Source organism: Protopterus annectens, chromosome 4.part0 (assembly GCF_019279795.1).
Source record: "Protopterus annectens isolate FY-2018-M chromosome 4.part0, PAN1.0, whole genome shotgun sequence".
In the NCBI taxonomy this organism is placed as follows: Eukaryota; Metazoa; Chordata; order Ceratodontiformes; family Protopteridae; genus Protopterus; species Protopterus annectens.
This window is the reverse complement of record NC_056733.1, coordinates 1,058,696,353-1,058,720,361: the sequence shown is the minus strand read 5'-3', so window position 1 is coordinate 1,058,720,361 and position 24,009 is coordinate 1,058,696,353. Positions and strand designations below refer to the sequence as shown.

General features: G+C 42.6%; 1 protein-coding gene across 2 annotated transcripts in view; it reads left to right on the top strand.

The window, feature by feature from the left end:
• Positions 1–17,135, top strand: part of NUDCD2 (NudC domain containing 2) — a 503,130-nt gene extending 485,995 nt beyond the window's left edge. For both annotated transcript variants that reach the window (XM_044068989.1, XM_044068988.1), the window contains exon 4: positions 16,717–17,135. In XM_044068989.1, the coding sequence (XP_043924924.1) occupies positions 16,717–16,800 (84 nt within the window). In that variant the 3' untranslated portion in view covers positions 16,801–17,135. The remainder of the gene's footprint in view (positions 1–16,716) is intronic.
• The last annotated feature ends 6,874 nt before the right edge of the window (positions 17,136–24,009 follow it).

Genomic DNA, 24,009 nt, shown 5'->3' with positions numbered 1-24,009 from the left:
GCATTGCTGACCACATCAGGAATGCTGAAGTACAGCATGCAGCATTATGGGTTGGATAACCAAGCTGCACTGGTAGACTGGCCCTTTATCTGTGTAGCAGGCATACATCTTCCCAGGAAGCCACAATTGTGAAAAGTCAGTGATCACAGCAAGGAAGATGGATGGTGAAGAAAGGCCCCCTTTGCCAACAATGACCTGCCTAGCAACTGATTCTGACCTCTGAAGGGGACCTAATGAGCTCATAAGAGCTATTGCTGTGGCTGTGGGGAGGAAATGGATTGATATAGTGTTGTGAAGAAGCCTAAAGCCAGCAGCAGTGGGGATTTAAAAATTAATTTTATTCACTACTCAGAATAACAAACTCTTAGTTGTCATGCCAGCTGCTTTGGAATAAAGGTGTAAAGCTCAGACTATGACCCACATAACCTGGGTTCCTTTACCAGGTCAGACTTTTTGGCACTGTTATGGGGAGGATGCATGTGCCCATTCTGAGGGGAAGGGATAGTTAGGGGCCAACCAGTGACACAAGGATGGCCCTAGAGCAGGCATTTGGCCATCAAGCCATGTATGTAGTACTTGTGAGGTGATGCACATCACACACCCCCTGCCCAGAAGAGGACTAAAATCATAATATGCACCCCTATTGCCAGGATGACAACAAGGGTACATACCAATTCTAAAGCTGCTACGATGACCGCCCCTTCTAGATACTTCTTACCTATCTACTGTGAGAATATATCCAGTGCAGGGGAATACATTTTCTTAGACATAGTTGAGGTAGTGCTGGTGGTTCATCAGGCATATGAGGCAAAAACATATTGAAAAATAAATGAAAAAAAAGGATTAAAATCTCTTTCTCAGCATTTGCCACATTATGCATGCACTCGGGTTCTTGCATAAGTACACATATGAAGCAGTCAGTGTGTGTGGGTGTAAATAACTTGAGACATACCTCCCCGGACTGTATGAAGAGATATTTTGGAATATGTTCCCCAAGATGCATATGAACTTAGCTTTTTTGAGAAGCATTTTACCATCACCAAGAATAATGCAATATGAGCAAAAGTTTAATTTCAACAATTTGGCTTAGGTTCTGGTGGCTTTCAAAGAAGGGTTTCATATATTGACTAAATCTTTGTTCACCCCCACAGTGCCTTTTTATGCATCTTCAGTCTTTTAAAGTTTCAAACATAGCTAAATAGAATTCAGATAACATAAAGGTATTGCTGCTCATTGCTAGGAGCCTTAACAAAAAATCCACACTTTACAGCACACCTCACCCTAGAAAGCATTGATATGCGATTCACCATGGAGTCCTGGGTCAAAACCAGTGAAGAACACTCCATCAGCACATGGTTTAAGACTAATGAGAGTAAGCCATCAGTGCAGGGTTTCAGTACCTACCACAGTAGATTAGATTAAGGTACTTGGCAGTGTGGTCTACAGGTTATTAAAAAAATAAATCCCCTCCAGACTTGTTAGACAAGATAATGACTTGGATCTCCTCCACATCCATCTTAACAGAGCCATTATCAAATCATAGCTAACTACTGGACCCTCTCTGTCTCTTTCAGCCCATACATTCTACCTAACTAATATAGAGTGCCTATGCATTAAGCCAAACAGCATCCTCCCAGGAGACTTCATCTACCCCTGCATTAGCTGAGGCTTGTATAGTGTCAAACATATATGCCCAGAAATATCTGGTTTTCAGTACAAACTCTGCGGACCAGCTGGTCTGCAACCCAACAAGAGTAATCTAATCCTTGAATTGGTCCCTAGCAGTATGGTGCAGATTTGCTCCCCACCAATTGTCACTTCCTCCCTGAACAAATCAGATCACAAATCAGTCACTTTCATTAGAAGACTGAAGCCAAAAGTATTATCCAATACCTCAGTATCTAGGGATTTTGCAAAGGCTAGTCTGCTAAAACTGGCTAATGATGAATTTCAAAAAAACCTTTCCAGCAACATGTGGAATTCTTTACCTCTGAATTCTGTGCACATGTAGCTGCATAGATGCATCTGTCCCCATAAGAAGTAAGTACAGTGCCAAATTGAAGAACCCTCTGTGTTGGAACTGAAATATAAACAGGCTGTATAATAAAAGAAAAAAAAATATTTTATGCAAATATAAGTTTAGCAGTTGATGCTAAAAACATACACTTACTAAACTTAACAGGGAACTCTGTATCCCAATCAAATCAACCAAAGCCATATTCTAAAAACAGGAAGCATTAATATTAAATTATCATGCGTGTCATAGGCAGTCTTAAATTTTATATAAATGAAAATGAACCAAACTGACACAACCTCAATTGCAAACATTATACATTACAAACCATGTCAACACAACTATAACTGCAAACGTTGTACATCACTTTTAATATATCCAGTCATTGTTAGTCAAGCATTACGTAACTCATTCAAACCCTGCCTTCTTTTAAACCTCATTCCTCCTCTGCATGTATTGATCCCACAGTTCCCATTTTTTCCCATGTGATTTGCTCCTTCTCTTTTCTAAAGATCCCAAGTCCGGTTGTTTTATCTCTGTTGCTATCTTCGCTACTTCTAGTAAAGTTGGTTTAGACTTTGATTTCCATGTTCTAGTGTTTTCTTTTTTCGGCAGCCATCATAATTATTCTCCGCAAGACCTTACTAGGTCTAGGCAATTTCGATTCTGTATCATAGCTCAAAAAATAATTTCTTTAGTTACACCAAGTTGCTCACCCAGCATCTCCAACACAGCAGTCTGCAGGCAATCTTTAAAGTCTGCCAACTCATTAAACTCCCAGAAAATATGTTCCCAATTGCCTCTTTCTTCCCCCCCCCCCCGTCACTCCTGTATCCCAAAAAAATTCTTTGGACTCTACTTAGGGTGGGGTGTAAAAATACCTATGTAAACACTTCCAAGCAAAGATCCTAAATCATCTAGACTTTGTTGCATATTTGGGAGACATGCATATAATATCCCCCATTGTTTTTGTGAACTGCTTATCCAGACTCCCTTCCCAATCCTTTCTAACCTCCTTCAATTGATTCATAACATTATTATGCAATATTTTATATGCTGTAATAATTATTCCTTTCTTAACAGCAACCTCTGTTGTAGATTCTACTAAAAACTCTACCAGTGCTGGTCTTTCATTTATGACATCCCTATTTCTTTCTCTTTGCCTATACTCTGCCTTCCCTATCAGGCAGTGATGTCAATCTCTAACCTGCCGTCTATCCATTCTCTTACTTTTCCCCAATTACTTTTTTGCTTCCAATACCTTGGTTCCTTTTCCAGTTTTCTCCAACAAATTCCAGCCCCCTCTTGCCTGTTTTCTGTATCCCTAATTTGCAGTCATCCCTATCAGCAGAATCTCCTTTCTGCACCCCTATGTTGGCTTACTTAGAATACTTTCTACTAATTTATGAATGTAATATTTTGTATGATTATTGTTATTCTCCTTAAAGGTCTACGTCCAAAATCCCAGTCTCTTTGTTTCTTGAGTTTCCCCCCATTTCACCATACTCTTTCCACTTTGAGTTATAGTTTTCTGCTTCTGTGACGTCCAGATAATATCCTACTCAACTGCCACCCAATAATGTGATGCCTCTTACTATCCTGGGTTAGTAATTAAGGAACTTCATTTCTCACTATTGACTCCAGTGTGACACTGTCACTTAAACAGGAGTAATATTTCACAGTTTTCCCCTAAGAGCACAGCAGGAACATGTTCTGTACCAATGCTAGGTTGGCATAGCTATTGGCACAAGCCGTGCCCATAGCCACGCCAACCTTTTGCAAATAAAATGTCTCATTAAACATGAACACATTGTACTCCAAAATAATCTCAAGTAGGTTACATATCGGGTTAGTTTTAGCATAAGTAAAAACTTTTTTATTACATAGCGATTCACATACTTTGTCAGTGCCCCATTCATTAGGTGTTACTGTACTGGTACAGTGGCAACACAATACTCCAAGGCAATGATTTTAGTGATGCAATTTTATGGTATTTTCATTTTGTAGATGAAGCCTTAATCTTATGGGGAAGTACATTAGAAAGATTAGAACAATTTATTGACTATCTTCATGTGTCTACCAACTTCCTGGGGTTCACTTATAAGTACTATAATGAGAGAATAAGAGTTTTTAGATGTAAAAGTTAGTAAGATTCAACCTGGGGGATTAACTACAGACCTCTACAGAAAACCTAGCAGAAAGAATTGCATCCTATATAAACCAAGTATGCACCCTAGACATGCGAGTAAGAATGTTTTCAAGGGGCAGTTCTTGAGAATGAGTATGTTACATAACACACATGATGGGTTCAATGCAGCAGTCTCTACACTAAGAAAATATTTCATGGATAGGGGCTATAATCAAACTGAGATAGATGAAAGTGTCAATCATGTATGAAGTACGTAATAGTAGTGGCAAACTCTATTTTTCCTATCCAACAGAAGGGAGCTGTAGTAATTCTAGGGCTAATAATGACAGAATTAGATTTCCAGTGTCATACTCTAGTGATATTAAGTTATTTTGAAACATTTTTGAAAAAAAACTGGAATACATTAACATCGATAACTGAATTAGACAATGTAATTGATACAGTACCACATTTCTCATTTATTAATAGAAAGTCATTTAAGAGGCAGCTCTGTTATAAGTCCTCAGGAATGACCAGCAATAAATGCTCTAACAGAGTAGGCACCTTCCCCTGCAGAAATTGTACCTGTAAGTACATATGTTCAGGCTCTTCTTTTTCATACACAAGTCAGAAATTTTAAGTTGAGGCTGACTTCTATGCAGATTGTAAAACACAGAATGTGGTCTATTTTAGGTTTTGTAAATATTGCAATGCTTTTTATATCGGGAAGACAAACAGATTTCTTAAAGATGGAATCCTGGAACATATGAGGGACATTGTAAAAAAGGAAACTAGTGCACTGGCTAAGCATGTACAAGAAAAAGGGATGCACCATGTTTGTAGTGTGACAGCGGTGAGGTCTGCGGTGGGAGTGACGGATGCGTTTAAGGTGGAGGTGGGGTTACATCAAGGATCAGCTCGGAGCCCTTTCTTATTTGCAATGGTGATGGACAGGTTGACAGACGAGATCAGACAGGAGTCCCTGTGGACTATGATGTTTTCAGATGACATTGTGATCTGTAGTGAGAGTGGGGAACAGGTGGAGGAGACCCTGGAGAGATGGAGATATGATCTAGAGAGAAGAGGAATGAAGGTCAGCAGGACTAAGTTAGAATATATGTGTGTGAATGAGAGGGAGGATAGAGGAATGGTTAGGATGCAAGGAGTAGAGGTGGCAAAGGTGGATGAGTTTAAATACTTGGGGTCAATAGTTCAGAGTAATGGTGAGTGTGGAAGAGAGGTGAAGAAGAGAGTACAGGCAGGATGGAGTGGGTGGAGAAGAGTGTCAGGAGTGATTTGTGACAGACGAGTACCTGTAAGAGTGAAAGGGAAGGTCTTCAAGAGGGTAGTGAGACCAGCTATGTTATATGGGTTGGAGACAGTGGCACTGACAAAAAGGCAGGAGTTTGAGCTGGATGTGGCAGAGTTAAAGATGTTAAGATTTGCACTTGGTGTGACGAGGGTGGACAGGATTAGGAATAAGTATATTAGAGGGTCAGCCCAGGTTGGAAGATTTGGAGATGGTCAGAGAGGCAAGATTACATTGGTTTGGACATGTGCTGAGAAGGGATGCTGAGTATATTGGGAAAAAGATGCTAAGGGTGAAGCTACCAGGTAACAGGAAAAGAGGAAGGCCTAAGATCAGGTTTATGGATGTAGTGAGAGAGGACATGCAGGTGGTTGGTGTGACAGAGCAAGATGCAGAGGACAGGAAGAAATGGAAATAGGTGATCTGCTGTGGCGACCCCTAACGGGAACAGCCGAAAGAAGAAGATGATGATCAGAAAGCTTGAGAGGTGGAGATATTAAGAATAGGACAGAGGAGGTTGGACAAAAGTGGATTATTTAACTGCAGGCTGATAAACTCCTGGAATTAATGGTGTGGTATCACTTAAACCTTTTTTGAAAGCCAGACCATTGAAACATTAAAATTATGTATTAAATGTTTTTTGTACTATGTATTATTTATACATTTTACCAATAGTTTGTACATTTTTTTAAATATTTTTAGCTTTTAAGTAATTAAAGTTTTTAGATAAATGCACTTTCTAATTTAGTTAGTACATTCTCCACTATGATAGGCTGTCTTTTAATTTAAATTTGGCTGTTCAGTAGTATAATTTAAGTCTGAAGAAGCAATCACCTTTGATCGTGAAAACGCTAACTTCTCATTAAATTTTGTTTGTTTTCTTCCTTCAGTTGTGGTTTGTTTGTTATTTTGTTAACTTACACAAGGTATTCAGTATCTTCTGTCAAATATGTTTTGCACTGGATGAATGGAGGGCAGCAGCAGTCATTCTCTTGCATAAGGGTGGAACACCAACTGACCCCAATAATTATAGACCCATAAGCTTGACCACTCACATCTCTGGGGCTATGGAAAGGATCATTAGGATCATAGGATGTTACTAGGCTATTGACCCGGAGGCCATTTCAAGCCTAATTTCATCCCAATGTAATACCATAGAAACTCTAGGCACTACCCAGGATTGTATTTAGCAATGACTGCCCATCTCCAGGAGGGTTGTGGACAGTATCCCTGGTAAGAATTTACGATGCCCTATCCATCCATTTTTTTTTTTTTTCTAACGGTGTCTTTGGGGTGCTCTGCTTCATGAATTGGTAGCCTGTTCCAAACATGCAGCAGTCAGTGGGAAACAAATCTGTCCATCCAGCATGTCCTATTCAAGTTGCATGTCATATTTGGGTCCTGGAATGGGTAGCTGCAGTCCCGTTTGATTTATGGATGTGCAGCAAATTCATTAGGTTTGGGACGGAGATCGCTCTGTAAGCCAGGCATAAGTCTTCCCTAAGAAATCTATACGATGCTGAGTATAGTGAGAGAGACTTTAGTTGGTCTGTGTAAGGCGCATGCTTGAGTCCCTTGATCTTCTTAGAAACATCTGAGGTCCCTCCAATTGCTGCTGATGTTTTGTACGGTACATGCCGAAAGGGGCATATACTCGATTATGGGCCTGATTAGTTATGCGTATAGAGGGGTTATAACCTAATTTGCTCTAGAGGCATTGCCTTTGCCAATCAAATGTGCTTTGTGAAAAGCCTTCCCAAAGTGAAGTTCACTGTCTACTTGTGATCCCAGATCTCCTACCACTTCATAAGTACATAGGGTATTATTGTTAATTTGGTACTGTAAAGGGACATTGTTTTAACTGAATGGAATGATGATTCATTTCTTTGCATTGAGTTTGAGACCATGACTAAGACACCAGTCGTTGTTCTGCTTAAGACGTTTATGAAGTATACTGACATCATTTGAGGATTCAGTAATTGCACCCAGTTTGCAGTCATCTGCAAACTTGTTCAGCCACAGCCCCTTAGTTTTGGCCTGAAGTTCCGAGAAGTATATACCAAACAGTAGGGGTCCTAGCATTGACCCTTGTGACACACTGCTGTTGACAGATCTGCTGGTTGATGTGGAGTCACCCACCTTGATAGTGTATGACTGGTTTGTGAGCAAGTTGGCAACCCATCTTACAACAAATGGGTTTACATTCAGTTTGCCAAGTTTATCAGTAATGCCTGAGTGTGGGATTGTGTCAAAGGCCTTTTCTACATCAATGTATGCTGTGTGCACAGATTTGCCCTTGTCAATGGCCCTTGTCACATTTTTTAAGAAATCCACCAGGTTTAATAGGCAGGATCTGCCCATGACAAAGCCGAATTGGGTCAGATCCAGGGATTTGGAGGTTGCCTATATATTTATTTATGAAGTCCATGAGGATACATTTCATGGCTTTACAGATGAGTTGGCCAGACTTACTAGTCTATAATTCCCTGGGTCTGTTGCAAGCCACCTTTATGGAGGGGAATAGCTGTTGCTGTTCTCCATTTCGTAGGAACAAAGCCTGTGGTTAGGCTGTGATTGAACAGGGTACTTATTGATGATGGTATTTTATGATGTTCTTCATCTCACATTGCTGCAGTCCTTACATATGGGTAGTCCGCTGTCCTCGGTCGGCCCGAATACCAAAGTATTAGGCTGACGTCGGTCAAGGCGCTTAAAACTGACATCAGGACGTCAGGGTACAAAAGCGCATGACCGACGTCATTTCCTCAGTCTTTTTTGCCGCATGGTCCGATGCAGAAGCAGCGTTGCAAGTGCCGTTCGGCGTTCTGAAATTTTTCGAATTCGGAGTTTCAGACCGAATCCAAGTTGGCTAAGTACCCGCTAGAATATTTTGGTTTTTTCTTGCCTCAGTGTTTTACCGGATGTCAGAAAAAGTGAATAACTGTATTTCTTGTGGGAAACAGATACCGCATAGGGATTATCATTCTTTGTGTATTCCTTGTTTGGGGCCTGAGCACGACGTTGTTGGGTGTCGCTTTGTGCTAGGTTCAATAAACGCACTATTGCGAAGGTTAGATTGTGCTAGGCTGGTCTTTGGGAAGCGGTGCAATTATAATATGCCGCCGGATTCTCCGGCGCCGCTTCGAAGAAGCGCAAAGACAAAACAGTTAAACCCAGGCAAGATGAGTCGTCCCGGACGCTGGTTCTTTAGAGGCTTCAGTGGAACCGTGGTTCCGACGGAGACTTCTCTGGAGTCTCAGGGGGAGACTTTGATTTTGCAGGAGGTGGTCTCTCAGGAGGCAGGTCAGGCTGAAGGGGCTTCTCAAGTTGCTGTACTCCCCTCCCTTCCTAGGGTGGTTAGGCCTTCTCCTTCTGTTTCCAAGGCTTCTCCCAGAGGCAGGCCAGTTTTAGCTTCTGTTGGTGTCACTCCTAGTTCAGCAGGGTCTGTGCCTAAGAAGCACATGCTTAAAATGGCAGAAGATTTGATTACTCTGATTAGAGGTTCTTTGCCCCCTCCTGATAAGAGGCCTAGGGTGGAGCCAGAGTTGGGAAGTTTTGAGCAGGCTTCGGATGTTTCAGGGTCTTCAGCTGAAGACTTGCAGGAGTACTCTCCTTATTCTGATTCTGATGCAGATGATTCCACTCCTTCTGCTTCTCCTCCAGAGGATTTTTCTTTTTCAGAGACACTTCATTCTATGAGGGAACATTTTAAGTGGGAAGGTCAGGACTTCTCTGATTCTCGGAAAAGGCTTAGGGAATTTTTGCTGTTACCCCAGCATAGGCCCTTGGCTATACCCCCTGTTCTGGATGTTGTGGAAGATGTGTTTGCAGAGGCTTCACTTAATCCTGATTCTCTGCCTCCTGCTCCTGTTAAACCGGATAGGTATTACCGGGTGCCTGAGGCTCATAAATATCTTTATAAGAGTCCTAGGGCGGCAACGGAAACTATTAGTCAGGGACCTAAGGGTGTCAAGGCCTCTGTTGTAAAAAATCCGGTTCCTCTAGATAAAGAAGCCAGAGCTTTGGATAGATGGGGAAAGAAGGTCTATACATCTTCTACCTTAGCTATGAGGGCTTTGAATTGCCAGTTTCATATGTTGAAATATCAAAACTTTCTTCTTTCTCAATTGAAGTCTAAGGTGGATGCTCTGGCGGAAGGCATTGAGTGTAAAGAATTACAAGATTTGGTGCATGTCTCTGAACAGGTGGGTAAGCATTCATTACAGTGTGGTTTTGATGCTGTGCAGGCCTCGTCTAGGGTGGCTGCCACTGGCTCAGTTCTTCGCAGGCACGCCTGGCTGAAGGATCAGAATTTATCTGACCATGTTAAGACAAGGATTTTGGATGCTCCTTTGCAGTCTGATGTGTTATTTGGTTCACCTGTGGAGTCAGTCTTGAAGAAAATGGAAGACAAGGCTAAGTCTATGCAGGCTGTTAAAGATTTTTTGCAAGTTCAGCCTCCGAAGTTTAGTAGGAATTGGCCTGCTAAGGGGTGGACGTATCCTTCTTATGATTCTCTGTCTAGGGGTAGATCTAGACGTGGTAGGGGCAGAGCTCAGAGTTCTTTCAGGCCTAGAACAGGGAGTTCACCTGCACAATCTTCGGGTGAGGGCAGGGGCCAGTCCTTTCGTAAACAGGCCCAATGACCTACTTTTTCAGCTGCCAGAGCCTTCTTGCCTGGCAGCACCTTTGGGAGGAAGGTTGGCACTCTTCAAGGAAAATTGGATGTTGATTACCCAGGACAAATGGGTATTGGATATCATACACCAGGGTTACAAGTTTTATTTCCATACCTTACCTCCTTTCAAAGGCATGCCGGACGTTCCTCCTCAGCAAAGACTAGAGGCTCACAAACAACTTTCTCTACTACTTCAAATAGGGGCCATACAACCGGTCCCTCTGCCAGAAGTGGGCCTAGGATTTTATTCTCGCCTGTTCCTAGTACCAAAGAAAGGAAACACGTGGAGACCAATTTTGGATTTATCTATCCTCAACCCATATCTGGACATTCCCAAGTTCAAAATGTTGACGTTACAACAGCTTTTACCTCTGCTGGGCCAAGATCACTGGATGGTTACTCTGGATCTCAAGGAGGCTTACCTTCATGTTCCTATCAGGCCCAGTTGCAGGAGGTATCTGCGTTTACGGGCTGGGACTTCACATTATCAGTTCTCTGCATTGCCCTTTGGCTTATCTACTGCGCCCAGAGTGTTCACGAAGGTTCTGGCTCCAGTGGTAGCTTTCTTCAGGCTAAGAGGAATACAAATCTATCCTTATTTGGACGATTGCCTGATTCTGGCCCAAGAAAAGGACGAACTTCTTCATCATCTACAGTATGTGATGGCAGTGTTAAGATGCCTGGGGTATTCTGTGAACGAAATAAAGTCCAGTCTAGTACCCTCTCAGGACATGTGCTTTCTGGGTGTGAGACTGAATACAGCATCCCAGATGGCCTTTTGACCCCGGACAAACAAAAGAATCTTTCTCTTTACTTCCACCAATTGTCTCGTCAGTCCAGGCTGACTGCAAGGACAGTCCTTCAAGCCTTGGGGTTCATGGCATCTTGTATTCTGGTACTTCCCAATGCCAAACTGCATATGAGGAAGCTACAATGGTATCTCAAGAATGTATGGACACAGCACTGCCAAGATTTGGACACTGTCATTCAGATAATACCTTGCATTCAAAAGGAATTTTTGTGGTGGGCTCAGGAATGTCACCTAAACAAGGGACTCTCTGTGACCCGGCCAGAGGCGAGTCAGATTTTAATGACAGATGCCTCAGACAAAGCTTGGGGAGCTCATCTAAATGGAAAATGGGTACAAGACACGTGGCCTGCCAGACTTCAACATCTACATATCAACTTGAAGGAGATGTTAGCGGTCCAATTGGCATTGATAGCTTTCAAGGATTTACTTCTTCCAGGGCAGGTGTTGATTCAAACAGACAACACAACTGTCATGTGGTACATCAACAAGCAAGGGGGAACGCATTCTTATCCTCTATGCAGGCAAGCAATGATTTTGTGGGAGATTGCTCTCAGTTTACAGCTAAATCTTCAGGCAAGGTTTCTGCCAGGAGCACAGAACTCCTTAGCAGATGTGTTGAGCAGACAAATTATGGATCCCCACGAGTGGAAATTGGATCCTCATGTATTTCACAGATTGACAGTGTTATGGGGAACTCCAGACATAGATCTGTTCGCTTCTCCACTAAATTACCAGCTGCCAAAGTTTTGCACAAAAAGGTTTCATCCCACAGCTTGGAAGGTGGATGCTCTCTCATTCAATTGGAGCAATCTTTACGTGTATGCCTTTCCACCTCTGCCTCTCCTCCCAAAGGTACTCCTGAAGGTCAGACAGGACAAGCCAAACATGATTTTAATAGCTCCAGATTGGCCTCGACAGCACTGGTGCCCATTACTGAGAAGTCTGGTATGGGAGCCTCCATGGCCTTTGCCTTCGATTCCTCACCTGCTGTCTCAGGAGAACAGTCATTTACTCAATGTCAAACTTCATTCTCTACATCTGACAGCCTGGCATATTCTGTTTTAAACCCTGGAGGGTTTCAACTTCCACAACAAGTTTTGAATGTTATTTTGGAGGCCAGAAGGCCTAGTACAAGGAAAGTTTACACAGATAAATGGAGGAGATTTTTATTTTGGAGTACAGCAAAGGACTTTGATGTTTCTAAACCTAATTTAAGTGTTGCGCTTCAATACCTTACTGAGTTATTGGACAAAGGTTTGTCCTTCTCCTCTATTAAGGTTCATGCTGCAGCAATTTCTGCTCACTATGACTGTGACCCACCATTATTTTCTCAGCCTTTGTTTAAGCAATTCCTTAGAGGGGCAAAGAATATAAGACCCCCACGTAGAGCTCCTACTCCTGCTTGGGATCTCAATTTTGTATTGGAGAAACTCACTCTACAACCTTTTGAGCCTGCAGCATCTGCAGAGTTGAAATATTTATCATGGAAGACTGCTTTTTTGTTGGCCGTTACCTCTGCGAGAAGGGTTTCTGAATTACAGGCCCTTATGGCAGTTGAGCCTTTCTTAATTTTCCACAAGGATAGGGTGTCTTTGCGTACTAACCCTTCTTTTATGCCTAAAGTGGTTTCTAGTGTGGCTTTAAACCAAACTATTCATTTGCCTACTTTTTATGCAAACCCCAAAATAAAGGGGAAAGGATTTTGCACACTTTGGATATACACAGACAGTTGCGATATTATTTGAGCAGAACTAAAGGGTTCAAGCAGTCTCAGCAGTTGTTTGTTTCTTTTGCTTTGGGTTCTCAGGGCAAACCTGTTTCAAAACAAACTATTTCTAAGTGGATTGGTTTTTGTATTGCTTTCTGTTATTCCCATCATGGTAAGGAGATTCCAGCTGGGATTAGGCCTCATTCCACTAGGGCTACTGCCACTTCTACAGCTTTTTTAAGGGGGGTGGCTACTAAAGATATTTTGGAAGCAGCTACTTGGAGTTCAGTGCATACTTTCTCTAAGCATTACCACCTTCCACTTTACTCTAAATCTAGGGCTGGATTTGCCACTGCAATTTTGCAGGGCATTTTGGCGCCTCCTAATGCTTTATAGTTTTGCCATCCTCCCTTACCTCTGCTTTGGGATTCTACCCATATGTAAGGACTGCAGCAATGTGAGATGAAGAACATAGTACAGTTTTGTACCTACCATAAATGTAGATGTTCGAAGATCCACATTGCTGCAGTCCAATTTACCCTCCCTCCTTCCCCTCTGTTGTTGAGGGTGGTGGTGTGGTTTGGGTTGTACATATTGTAAATATGGTTAGTGCACGGGTGGTTGGTTAGTTTTTGCTGGTTTTTGGCTTTGGCCTTTCTTGTTAGGGCCTTCTGACATCTGGGGCAAGAAAAGACTGAGGAAATGACGTCGGTCATGCGCTTTTGTACCCTGACGTCCTGATGTCAGTTTTAAGCGCCTTGACCGACGTCAGCCTAATACTTTGGTATTCGGGCCGACCGAGGACAGCGGACTACCCATATGTAAGGACTGCAGCAATGTGGATCTTCGAACATCTACATTTATGGTAGGTACAAAACTGTACTTTTTAGTTTGTTTAGAAGACAGCCTGGGATGTCATCTGGTCCCATAGAGGCTGTGTGTTTTGCCTTAGACAAGGCTTTAATGACCTGCTCTTCAGATATGTAAGGTGGTGGGAAGTTGGGGGCAAGGTTTATGATAAGGTTGGAGGGGATAAAGGAGTGAAATTTTCACCAAATCTGCCCTCTAACAGGTTTGCTATCTCTGCGGGATCAGTGTGTATGTTATATCATTAGTCACTAGTTCAGCACATGCTTGGGTCCTACCTTTTAGGTACATAAGTAGCTGTAAAAGGCCTTGTGGTTATTCTTGGCTGTGATTGCTAGGTTTTTCTCAAATTTACCCTTAGAGGATCTGCATGTTGTCTTATTTGCCTGTTGAGGCTGAGGAGGCTGCTTTTCCATTGTTTGGTCCTCACCTTACTTTTCTAAGACAATAGCTTTTTGTATTTGTTGTAAGGTTTGTGGATGCTGAATGTCCACCAGAGCAGCTTTTTTTTACTTGAAGCTCTGGCTTTGATTCTGTCTGGAACAGCCATGTCTATACACTTATACAAGTGATTGTAGAAGGCTTTAGTGTAAACGTTGGTGTAGTTACCACTTCCAGCTGGGGGTGGGGCTTGGATAGCATTTATACCTTTCCCTAGGAAGATATAGTTTGCTTTGGTGAAGTTTTAGTCTGACTTCGTCCTTTGTGAGTTCTGGTGTTAGTGCCAGTTTGAAGGCGACTGATTTGTGGTCAGATTTAACTAATGAGAGTCCAACAGTTGTCATGGTGCATCTGTTAGTTATGTTAGTGAGGACCAGATCTAGTATGTTTGTTCCTCTTGTTGGAGTTTGAACAATTTGTTCCAGGGCATTTGAGTCAACAAAGTCAAGGAACTTTTGTGCTAGTAAGTTAAGCCTAGGGTAGATTTGCCAGTTGATGGCAGGATAATTGAAATCCCCCATGACCAGTGTGTTCGGCAGTATTTGGACTGACTCCAGTTTGGTTAAGTAGACCTTGTGCACACAGTGATCCATGGAGGGGGGATCTGTAACTAGCTATGACTTGAATGGCGGTCTTACCCACAGTAATCTGAATATGGAGTAACTCCATGGAGTTGTCCAGTCTGACTAGTCGGGAAGTGAATTTGTCTTTAATATAGATAGAAACACTGCCTCCTTTGGTTCTCACGTTTGTTTTGTGGTCTGAAGGTGTGCAAGGCATTGCAGCCTTGCAGGACCAGGGTACTTTCTGAGGCCTTGAACCAGGTTTCTGTGACTACACAGACTTCTACATCTTGCAATTGTAGAAGTGCTTCCAGGGTGTGCAGTTTTTGGTTTAAGGTCCTTGCATTTAGCAGCATAACCCTTATTTTATTATGGCTGGCAATTTTCCCATCATCAATTTTGTTTCTGAAACCTTGACGAAAAAGGCACTATAGTGGAGGCAAGAGCCTATGCCAGCAGCCAAGATCCTAGTGGTGCCAAGTGCAAACAGTCTCTGGCAAAGCAGCAAGGTTTTTGAATTCATTCATTTTTTGTTTATACTATGGCATAATTCTAGGTGAGGGTGATGTGCTGCTCAAGGCTAGAGATATACCTGCCTGGGACACATATTCTGAGAGCTCAGTCATGTCTGTCATCATATAGTCCAGTGAGGTACATCTCAGGTCATTCACTCCAACACGAGCTGCGACAGAGTCATAATGGTACTTGTTGAAGAGACACCTGAGTGCATGCATGGTCTGAAGAATCCTGGCATCTGACAGACATCTGACCATGACTTTCTCCTTGTCTAACCTGGTGAGTAGGACATCTGTATGTCTCACAATGGAGTCTCCAATGACAACAACATTTGGTTTATGAGTGTTACACCTTAAGGGCTTGGTAAGTGATTCCTCTGGTGCTGTTTGTCTTGGGTGCTGTGCGAACTGTGTTAGTTGTAGCAGTCTTTTATTTTGGAGGTCTCTGGTGTTTTGGTAATTTTTTAGAGTGAACCTTTGTATATGTTTTATGTGTTGAATGCATACTATGTGTACGACTAGTGGTACAATGTGCATGAGTAGTGATGGGTGAGTTGACAACCTCTTCCCTGTTATTGTTTTGAGTGCAAGAGAGCAAGGATTCAAGATTTTTGGTGTAGATACATCTGTCGCACTCTGTAATAGAATGAGCTGCTGTTAGAGGATTGCCAGTGTACATGAGGCAGTTGCTACATTGCCTCAGGAGACCCAAGACAATGGGGCTGCAGGAGAAACAAGGATAGTCCAACTGTCCTTAATGCTAGGTTTGAAGAACTGTTATTACAAAGGGTGCTTTCAGGACTGATCTAGGAGCTGCTCTGTAGATGGGTATTTCTGACAGGGTTTTTGGCTGTTGATATAATAGGTCACAGATCACTAGCAGTACTTTTTAGACCAGAGATGTACTAAAGATTAGGGCTACACTACTGAACTACAGCTTTATCTAAGGGAAAAAATGTTGAAAGTATCTGTCCTACTGTGGCACACACTTGTGTGGTGCTGCATGACACACAAACAAGCAGAAACCTGCTCAAATGCAGGGCTTAAACACCAGAAACTAAAAACTAAAAAATAAATAAATAAATAAAAAACCCAAAAAACCCAAGGAGGGTGCATATTCCAAGCCCCGACCAGTCGCCCTTCACCAGACAGGTTCCAGTCAGCACACTTTTCTCACAAAGGTGCAGAAGGCCCATTCCAATCAAAGATGGCTTGGAAAATGTGCTCAGAATACAACAGCCACTACAAACAGACCCAGATGCAGCAAATCTGTATCTGGACTGTGCTACAGCGACTACACTAGTAGCTGAAGTTAATAAATAAGGGGGAACAAGTAAAGTCCAAACGTACCCTTGTTCTGCCCTCTCTAGGTTATTCATAAACAAAAGCACTAAAAAACTAACATGGGACTGTAAGGCTAGGCTTTTAATGATCCCTGCAGTTCAGTGGCCAAGTAGGTTCCCATGATCCTGCCAACATATATATATATATATATATATATATATATATATATATATATATATATATATATATATATATATATGCATCAAAAACTGATACACTGTATTTCATTCAATGGAATTTGTTTATCTGCTGGATTTATGCTCTGTAGAGAAATTTCTGAATTTTGTGTTATACATTTTAATAAATTAATTAATATGCATTTTCCCCCATTGTTTCAGAACCCTGGCTTTGATTTCAGTGGTGCAGACATCTCAGGAAATTATGGAGGAGGAGGCCCAGATTTCTCCAATTTGGGAAGATAAACACTGATGCATACTGCCATTAAATATGTGACAACATTGTGTTTACAAAAAATTATGAAAAGGAGCCAAAAGACCTTCATTAAAATGGATTTTATAAAGGATGCGGTCATTTGCACAGACTGGAACTTTGATTCAGGCAGTTGGATGTAACTTGCTTGATTCAGTGTACAACCTTTTCTTCTCACTTAATTTTGGTTGAGGATAATGCCGTTTTTGAAATGATTGTGTATTTTTATTTCAATAAATACACAGTGCAATATAAGGTAGATGCGTATTAGGCTTGTTTGCAGAAGACTGTGTTGCAAGTAACTGCAATAAATTGTCATTATGCTGAACTATTCATGTGTTGCTAAGTAAAGAAAGGCAAATTCCCAGTGTGTGCGGTTTGTAAATCCACCTAGTTATATTTTAATATTTTATGGGAGAAGGTATTCTGAATATTTGATTTTGTTTGCTATTTGAACAAACACATGTAATAAGCTATCACAGTTTTGACCTTATTGCAGTGTGAACCAGTTTATGGCTATACTCTTTTATTGCTTGCTTTACTATACGAACACTTATTTTAGCCAAAACTGAGGTATAGAAGCTTTTATTAGTTTTGTTTTTCTGGAGAATCCTTATTAGACCAAATTTACAGGCTCTGAACCAAAACAGTGTACAAATGACTATGTTTGATTTAGAAGCATAATCTAAGCTATTATTTGTAGTGCTACCCTCATACAAATACTGAAAAAAATTGTTGAACTTGTATATGGCTGCACACTGATTAAAGAAGCTGAAAATAAGAACCAGGAATATGGTCATCTTAAGAAAAAATCAATTACTGCCTTTTAAGAAACTGCATCGATGTCAGCAAAGAAAAAAAATAATCTGAATGAAAATCAACCAGAAAAGGTGAAGAGAAAATGCTGGCTAGGAAGAATCCTGCAGCTGTTAAGCAAAAAGCGGTTCAAGCTTCTTCTTTGATAGAAGTGATGCCTTCCAATAATTTAGAGGGAAAATGAATTAAATGTACTCAGAGCTGATTAAAATAAATTAAACATTGAAGGAATATATCAAGTCAGAAAACAAAAGGCTGAAAAAAAGAGGAATCTTTAGCTAGCTATTCAGAATAACTGATAAAACTGCAAAAATCAGAGATGTAAATGAAAAAAAGGCTAGCTGAATGACACTTCTCCAAAAGAGCGGTTTCAAAAAATGGTTGAGTTAGCAGACAGCATGCAGAAAAAAACCTAAGATTTCCTGCTGTTCGGTAGAAACTGTATTTATTTTGTGAAAGCAGAAATAAGCAACTGGACTAGTATTTGTTAATTGAAAGGGCATTTCAAGTATTTGCTTGAAACCTTGCCGCAAGAAAGCAGGCAAGACCCGTATTCGTAAAAATGCAATCATACTAACAGAAAGAGTTGATCCTGACACAACTGTGGCAGAAGGAAGAGTAATAGAAATTGAAGGCAGCAATGTGTTTGTGGAAAATTTATTATTCACTGTACACCAGGTAGAAGAGAAGCAAATTTATCCCAGCCATCAGGAAATGTTAAGAGGTAGGTGTGAAATTCAAGCCAGTGTCCAGTTGTCTTCAGAATATTTTTGTGGAGGATCAAATAGCTTGTTCTGTGTCAAAAAAGTAAGATAAAGTTTTAGTAACTACTCAGAACATAATTAAATCATTAGCCTCGAGAGAAAATGATTTCAAAGACGTATAAATTAGTGAGATTAAACATCAATCTGCACTACTTTTTTCAAACTATTGGGACAACATTAGTTAAACTATCACAACAGCTCAAAAACAAGAAGCTATTAAAGATGCTTTAAAATTAACACCCTTCAAAAACCTAATCTACCCACAAATAATGATTAACAATAATTTATATTATACTCCAGTTGTCCTTAAAAAAATTTGGCTACCAAAAAGCAAAAACATGCCCCTTTTGCTCCGAAGAGAATGTTGAAATTCTCCACATTTTCTGGAACTGTAAGAATATTTTCAAGCTCTGGTGCTCTTTAAGAGTGCAACTTGAAAAAATTGGTTACGAAAAAACTACATTTGCCTGGGAAAAAAAGTTTTGTACTCACCATAACATTCCATGTTGGTAGCCCATCTCACGCTTCATTTTTACATACGGGTTCTGAGCCGATCCTCAGCTCCGACTCTGCCGATTTACAAGCTCATAGACTTCTGGTTGGCTCGTGGCTGAGCAGGTATCACATAGTGCACCTGTGCAACCCCCAGATCTTATTTGCTGCTCACTAGAAGAAAAAAAATAACAGACAAACCAATTCTAAAGGGTCTCCAACCAAAGATAACCAAATTATTATTATTATCTCCAGATCTTCCAGGATGGGGGCAGGAGGGCAGGTTGGTAAAAATGAAGGGTGAGATGGACTTCCCAACATGGAACGTTATGGTGAGTACATAACTTCTTTATGTTGTGTAGTCCAGTCTCACCTTCATTTTTACATATGGGACAATGTCCCTAGCACCTTATTTTTGGGTGGCTCACTGGAAAATACTCCTAAGCACCATGGAGCCAAAGGATGCTCTGCCCCTGGAAGCTAAATTCAATTTGTAATGTGTAATAAAAGTGTGTGGGGTAGCCCACATAGCTGCTGCACAAATATTATCAAGTGGGACCCTGGCTTGAAAGGCTACAGAGGTAGACAGCGACCTGGTAGAATGAGCCTTGATCCTGCAGGGGTAAAGGTCTGCCCTTCAAACTGTAGATAAAGGCTGTGCAACTAGAAATCCAGTTAGATAATGTAACTTTAGAAACTGGTAAGCCCAATCTGGGGTCAGAAAAGGAAATGAATAGTTGATCTGATTTCCTAAATTACTTGGTCCGCTGTAAATAAATACGTCTGTGAACATCCAGCTGATGAAAACGGTATTCAGCTGCATTACATTGATTAGGGAAGAAAACTGGGAGTTCTATGTATTGATTTAAGGTAGCAGGGGGACAAACTTTGGGGACAAAGGAGGGATTAGTATGCAGTGACACCCTGTCTTTGTGAAAGATCAAATATGGTGGCTTTACAGACGAGGCTTGTAGCTCCGATACCCGTCTAGCTGATGTAATAGCTACCAAAAACAAAGTCTTCCAAGACAAAAATTTCAATGAAGATGAGTGGGGAAGGATCAAACGGAGGAGAAGTCGGTTTGGGCAACACAAAATTTAAATCCCAAAAAGCCACAGGTTCTTGCAGTGGTGGTCTCAATAGAGTGGCACCTTTCAAAAAGGTTTTGCATAGCTTATGAGACATTAAATTGGTATCCAGAAACTCCAAGTGAAAATGAGAAATTGCCGCCAATTGGACTCTGATGGTGGCAGCCGCAGATCCTTGGTGGAAAAACTCTGAGAGAAATTCCAAAGTTACAGGGATAGCAGTGTAGGGATCTACATTCATTTTCTGTGCCCAAATAGAAAATCTTTTCCATTTACTGCCATACAGCCTCCTAATCGAAGGTTTATGGGAGGACATAAGAATATGTGATACTGAGGATGATACATCATGAAGCCTGACTAGGGATGGAACTGGAGCAGCCACACTGTCAATTTGAGGGTGTGGATTGAGGGATGTAACGAACCTGATATGGGCATCAACGGATCTAGAGCTGGGTCCAGGATCCAAGGATCGTCCAGGAGAAGAGGCTCGAGGAAGGGGAACCAGACCTGATGAGGCCAGTAAGGAGCAATGAGGATCAACTTGCTTCCCAGCCGACTGGCTTTCTAAATTACTTTGGAAATGAGAGGAAATGGAGGAAAGGCATAAAGAAGTCCCATGGGCCAATCGTGAGCCAGAGCATCTGTGGGTGTCTCCCCCATTGGGGGAATGAGGGAAAAATAGCTGCTGCATTTGGCATTGACTGGCAAAAAGGTCGCAGCAAGGCTGTCCCCATTTTCGGAAAATCTGTTCCGCTGTTTCCCATTTTAGAGACCACTCGTGAGGCAGTAGAATTGCCCGGCTGAGCTTGTTGGCTATCACGTTGATTGTCCCTGGAATGTACGTTGCAACAAGAAAGGGCTGGGAAGAAATCGCCCATTCCCAAACTTGCATGGCCTCTCAACAGAGTGGGTAAGATCTGGTACCGCCCTGTTTGTTGATATATCAAACTACCGACATGCTGTCTGATTGTATCGCAATTGTCCCTAGAGGAAGAAGGTCTTGAAGTGTTTGCAACACCAGGAGCACCGCCCTCATCTCCAGAACATTGATATGTAGGTGAGTCTCATATTCTTGCCATGTGCCTTGGACAGTCCTGCCGAGATAATGCCCCCCCCCACCCGATCTAGGAGGCATCTGTGGTCACAGTGGCAACGGGTTGGGAAGGAACAAAAGGGGCGTCCGTGATCAAATGGTTGGGAGCTATCCACCAAAGAAGGTCCTTCTTGCATGATTCTGTCAGCAGGATCGGATGACTCAGAGGGAGATACTGGAAGGACCATTGGGAAGACAGAAGCCATTGGAGAATTCTCATGTGCAACCTGGCTAATGGTACTAATAGAATGGTGGAATCCATAGTCCCGAGGAGCTGAAGAACCCACTTCGCTTTGACTTTCTGCAACGGGAGAAAAAGTTGAATTTGAGAGATTGTTTTGTGCCCTTTCGGCAGAGACACGAACTGTCATTTTCACTGTCTACCTCTGAGCCTATAAAAATCACAGATTGAGAAGGCAATAATGCAGATTTTTCCCAATTTATGGGGATCCCTAACTGAGCACAAAGTTGAAAAGTGGCGTCCCTGTTTTGGAGGAGTAGATGCCTGTTGGGGGCGGTCAGGTCTAGTCCAAATACGGAAACACCTGGAATCCCTAATGTCTCCAGGTGAGCTGTAACTACTGCCATGCATTTGGTGAACACCCTGGGGGCTGTGGTGAGACCAAAGGGCAGAGCACGAAACTGGTAGTGATTGGCTCCCAGCTGGAAGCGTAGATGGCTCCTGGATGCCTTGTTCATTTTTATATGGTAGTAGGCATCCTGGAGATCTAGAGAGGACATCCAATAGTCTTTCCCTAACAACGGGAGTATCGACTGCAGTGTTACCATCTGAAACCTGTCCTTCTTCAGGGATTTGTTTAATCTGCTGAAGTCCAATATTGGCCTCTAATCTCTGATTCGTTTTGGTACTAAAAAGAACCTGGAGTAAGTTCCGGATCCTGTCTCGTCTGCCGGGATGGACTGAATGACTCTCTTTAAGAGCAACTTGTTGATCTCCACAGTTGCTTGAACCCTGTGATTGGGTGGTACATCTGGGATTTTCTTGGGAACAAATGGAAGGGAAAAGGGTATGATATAGCCTCTGGTAACAACTCTTTGTACCCACTTGTCTTGAGTGATATTTAGCCAGGCTTCTGGATACAAAGAAATGCGACCCCAGAGAAACGCAGTCGGGACCCACATCAGGAGCACTGATAAGGCCGTCCCTGAAAGGAATCACGGCCTTGCTGGTATTGCGGACCACCCCTGCATCTAGGGCGACATCTCCCATTTCCTCCTCCTCCTCTGCCTTTGAAGGAGGGCTCACCCCGTGTGTCTGGAAAGACCCTCTGGGACTTTTTGAACCACATTTTACCACCACTTTGACCTTTGGGGTATGGTTGAGAGGGAACAGTAAAACGTACTCCCACGGCAGAAAGTGTCATTCCTTCTTGCACACACCGAGTGAGTGTATTCTACACTTTAGAACCAAACAATGAGGAACCATCAAATGAGACGTTGGTGAAAGTAGACTTGAACAGTTCTGCAAAATTACACAAGCGCATCCAGGAGTGGCGCCTCAGGGCAACTCCTGAACCCACTGCTCTACTCGCTCCATCAGCAGCATAGGAGATAAGCCACATGGAGGAGTTAACTATAGAATTTAAGGTGGACAACTGAGCAGAAATCTTGTCAGGGACTCCCTCAGTACACGCACCTTGTATAGAATCTCCTAACTCCTTGAGGAGATCCCTCTGCAATCTCGTGAAGTGAGTGAGATAATTCAACGATCGAAGGGTAAATGCTGCTGAACTAAAGATACACTTCCCAAATCTGTCCATCTGTCGAGAATCCTTGTTTGGCGGATGAACAGAGGAAGAAGTCTCCACCATTTCCTTCTTTGTGGCCGCTGCCACCACCATGGCATCTACGGGAAAGCCCTTAGGCAACAACTCTGTACCAGAGGGGCAGACAAACTTATTAGGTCTCCAGGGGACTGGCTCCACTGCATCAGGAGTATCCCACACCTTTCGACTAGCTAGATCCATCAGTTCATCAAAAGGTGGAGACACCCAGGAGGCAGAAGGTTGAGACCCAGAAGCCTTCAGGTACAGAGACTCCTCATCAGAAGGGTTGACAGTGGGCCCAGTCACACCTCTGCTTAATGATCTCATTGATGTCCACAAAAGAGACATCATCAGAGGACAACTTGGGGGACCCTTCCGATGCCTCGAGGTCAGTGTCCGATGTCAGAGAGACATCCTGGGAGTCAACATGCTTCCTCTTAAATAACCTTTTCCAGGGAGGCTCCTCGAAAGGACATTCTAGGGAGACTTTGGAAGAGTGGGGGCCACCAGCCAATGGCTCCTGAGGCTGAGGGTCTCTGCTGTCTCTGGAGAGAGTAGGGGCTGAGACCGAAGTGGGTGCTCTCGGGAGAAGAGTGCTGGTACCACTGGTAAGAGCTGGAGAATGAGACAGCAAGCTCCTCATCATCCCAAACACCGACCTCTCTGGCTCCGAAGACTTCTCTCTGAAGAGACAAAGGTTGAAGGAGCCAGAGCTGTCTGCTCCAAGGTAGATACAGGGTCTGAGGCTCACCCTGGCCGATGCACCGAGAGGAAGCCTCGGAACCAAAGATCGATTCCAACCCTCCCCTTCGGTGCCAAAAGGAGAGCTTTGGCCCTTGGACACTTCGGACGGCACCAAGCATGTCAGAGCTGAATCCAGCTCCAAAGCAGCAACAGAGGGAGCTGGAACAGATAGTTCCTCCAGTGGTACCAAGCACTCCGGCTCCGAAGGGCCAACATGGCTCGTAGGAGGAATAGCAGACAAGGGCAAAGCTGGATCGAGTGGCTCCGGAGCCAACTGGGTCAGAGCCAACAATAATTTTGGTAAAGCAGACAACTTAGAGTCTCAACGCTACCCTCTCCACATCTTCTTCCGAAAGGCTCCTGGAAGACACAGTAGGGGATCTTGACCAAAGGGGCACTGGAGACTTAAGTAACACGA